Source organism: Laetiporus sulphureus, assembly GCF_001632365.1.
Source record: "Laetiporus sulphureus 93-53 unplaced genomic scaffold LAESUscaffold_156, whole genome shotgun sequence".
Classification (NCBI taxonomy): Eukaryota; Fungi; Basidiomycota; class Agaricomycetes; order Polyporales; family Laetiporaceae; genus Laetiporus; species Laetiporus sulphureus.
This window is the reverse complement of record NW_024468665.1, coordinates 1-2,168: the sequence shown is the minus strand read 5'-3', so window position 1 is coordinate 2,168 and position 2,168 is coordinate 1. Positions and strand designations below refer to the sequence as shown.

Sequence of the window (2,168 nt, the reverse complement as noted above, 5' to 3'; positions counted from 1 at the left end):
GACGGTGGTCAGCAGCCGGCAGAAGCTGGGGCATGCATTGCATACCAGGATCGAGCACGGGCACATCATGAAATGAGCAGTATAGCATTTGTGTCGAGTCTGCGAGGGGCGTTCGGTGGTTGTCAGCGTTCACCAGAGTCTGAGGGATCGCATTGCGTACTGGCCAGAACAAACATGTTCATCGAAGGCAGTGATGGTCCATGGAGGGCAGACGGCGTAGAATCTGGGAAGAGAAATCGGAAAGTCCGAGAGGCGTGCTGATCGGAGCTCATGCGACGCAAATTGGCGGGTTGCAAGCGCGTGTAGCCAAGACTGGGAGGTGTCTGTGCAGGAAATGGATGTGAGTGCAGACGGAACGTGATGACGGAAGAGGCTCACTAGAAACCAGGTGGACATAGGTGGAGCTGGCAGCGTGCACGCCGCGGGCTGACCTGCGCTTGACGTTCGATGCATCCCTGCGAGATACAAGTGTCAGTATACAAAGAGATGGAAGCACACTCGCCGTGTGCAAGAGTCCCCATCGGGCGAGAGGCACGTTCAGAAAGGGCAGATATCGCTAGGCTGAGGGAAGGGAGAGCGGGTGGGAGGAGGGAATGCAGGTGGGGTTGGCTGGCTTGCATCGCCCTGCTCGTCTGTCCTTTTATGCCTGCTCTCTCCCCTCGTGGGCTGTCCGTCCCTGAGGTGCACGGCGTCCCGTCGGACATCTGCACTTGCATGGCTGAGGGTGTCAGCGAGCACTGGCACCGTGGGCTCGGCGTGCGTCGCACCCTAGAAGACGTCGAAGCCGAAGCGTGCGCGGGAGTTGGGTGGGCTGGACCTGTGGCATGCATCTGTTGAGAACGCGTGGTGATGCCGGAGTAGGTTGTTGAGAATGAATGACTTCTGGGGCGTCTGGAGCGGCGGACATTTGGAAGGCGGCGAAGGTGTCCGGGTCTGGTGATCTTGCTGAGTGGATTATCAGCCTGCGACTCTGCCTCTCTTGAGAACGAGCGTGGCCGGCCGGTGTAGGTTGAGCGTACATGCGATGGTATTGACCTGTGCAGAGCATGACTCGAGAATGTGAGCCTGGCATTATGAACATGCAATACTCACCGCAAAACGATGTCTGGCCCTCATATAAGCAATTGACAATTTTGATGAAACTCATGAAGTTTCAGGCGGAACTGACGCGATGCCGATCTCTGCGTTGAGAATGTCAGCATGTGGTCATGCCACGGTGTACGCACAGCCCTCAAACTGCACCGATCTTCTCGCAATGGATGGATCAGCCAGTGTCTGATTCTGATGCCGCTGCTTCACGCCCACCACGGTCTTGATAACGTTTACGCACACGCATGCTGGGTCTAGCCCAACAAGATGGTCTGAGAGGCTCTGTCGGGACTCTTGGGCGTTGCCGGCATTGTACTGAACGAGACTGCGGCATCAGTTTTTGCAGAAGCAGAATTTGCAGAAGCGCGAGACGGAGAACAAGAGACCTCACCTCCTCTGGAGATGCTTCGCACACGTGTTGAAAGGGTCACCGCGAAGGATTGTCCTTTAGGGTGCGCAGGTCCAGCTGATAGCAGTTGATGAAATCCGAATCGCCTCGTACGCGATGCTCGTGCCATAAGATGAATTCTGCCATGAGAGCTTCTTGGAGCTAGGCCTGAGACTTGACGTACAATGACTTTGTGCGGGAGGCATCTTCTTGGTCCCCGGTGATGCGGCCTCTCGTATTCCCGACGCATCGGAAGACATCCCACCTAACAGCATGTACGATCGCGTTTCTCGGCACTCACTGTAGTGCCATCCAGTCTCGCCGACGTGCATAGAAATGTTCAAGGTCCCATTGGGTCGAACATAACGCTCGAGCGGCATTGGTGCGTAAGGCAGGCAGCATGCTTGTACGGGCCACGTGCATTGTTCTTGAGAAAGCGTTCCGCGTGCCATCTGACCTTGTATCGAATAGATATGGAGAAGACGGACCTTGCAAATAGTATGGGCGCGAACGGGCGAGAAGACTTTCATTAGTGAAACTTCATCCACGGTGATGTGACGTCCGCAAATGTGCCGAGACGGAGGGCGGGTTTGGGGCCTAGCCTGAGGACACTGCCGTTCGAAATGTTAACAAGACTGATATCATTGTCTGCACATCCTTACCAAAGAACAAAACTCACTGTGTGGCCCTG

The 2,168-nt window shown here is 55.5% G+C and overlaps 2 protein-coding genes across 2 annotated transcripts; both read right to left on the bottom strand.

The window, feature by feature from the left end:
- Positions 1-271: 271 nt before the first annotated feature.
- On the bottom strand, positions 272-1,032 carry LAESUDRAFT_116346 (uncharacterized protein). The gene is made up of 2 exons (XM_040901229.1): positions 379-1,032; positions 272-323 (listed from the first exon to the last, which is right to left on the bottom strand). Coding segments are annotated over exons 1-2 (453 nt in total). The 5' UTR covers positions 831-1,032; the 3' UTR covers positions 272-322.
- Positions 1,033-1,158: 126 nt separating this feature from the next.
- On the bottom strand, positions 1,159-1,934 carry LAESUDRAFT_733041 (uncharacterized protein). The gene is made up of 3 exons (XM_040910375.1): positions 1,804-1,934; positions 1,481-1,742; positions 1,159-1,404 (listed from the first exon to the last, which is right to left on the bottom strand). Exons 1-3 carry the CDS (start codon positions 1,927-1,929, stop codon positions 1,265-1,267), a joined length of 528 nt encoding a protein of 175 aa, XP_040757349.1. The 5' UTR covers positions 1,930-1,934; the 3' UTR covers positions 1,159-1,264.
- Positions 1,935-2,168: the final 234 nt, after the last annotated feature.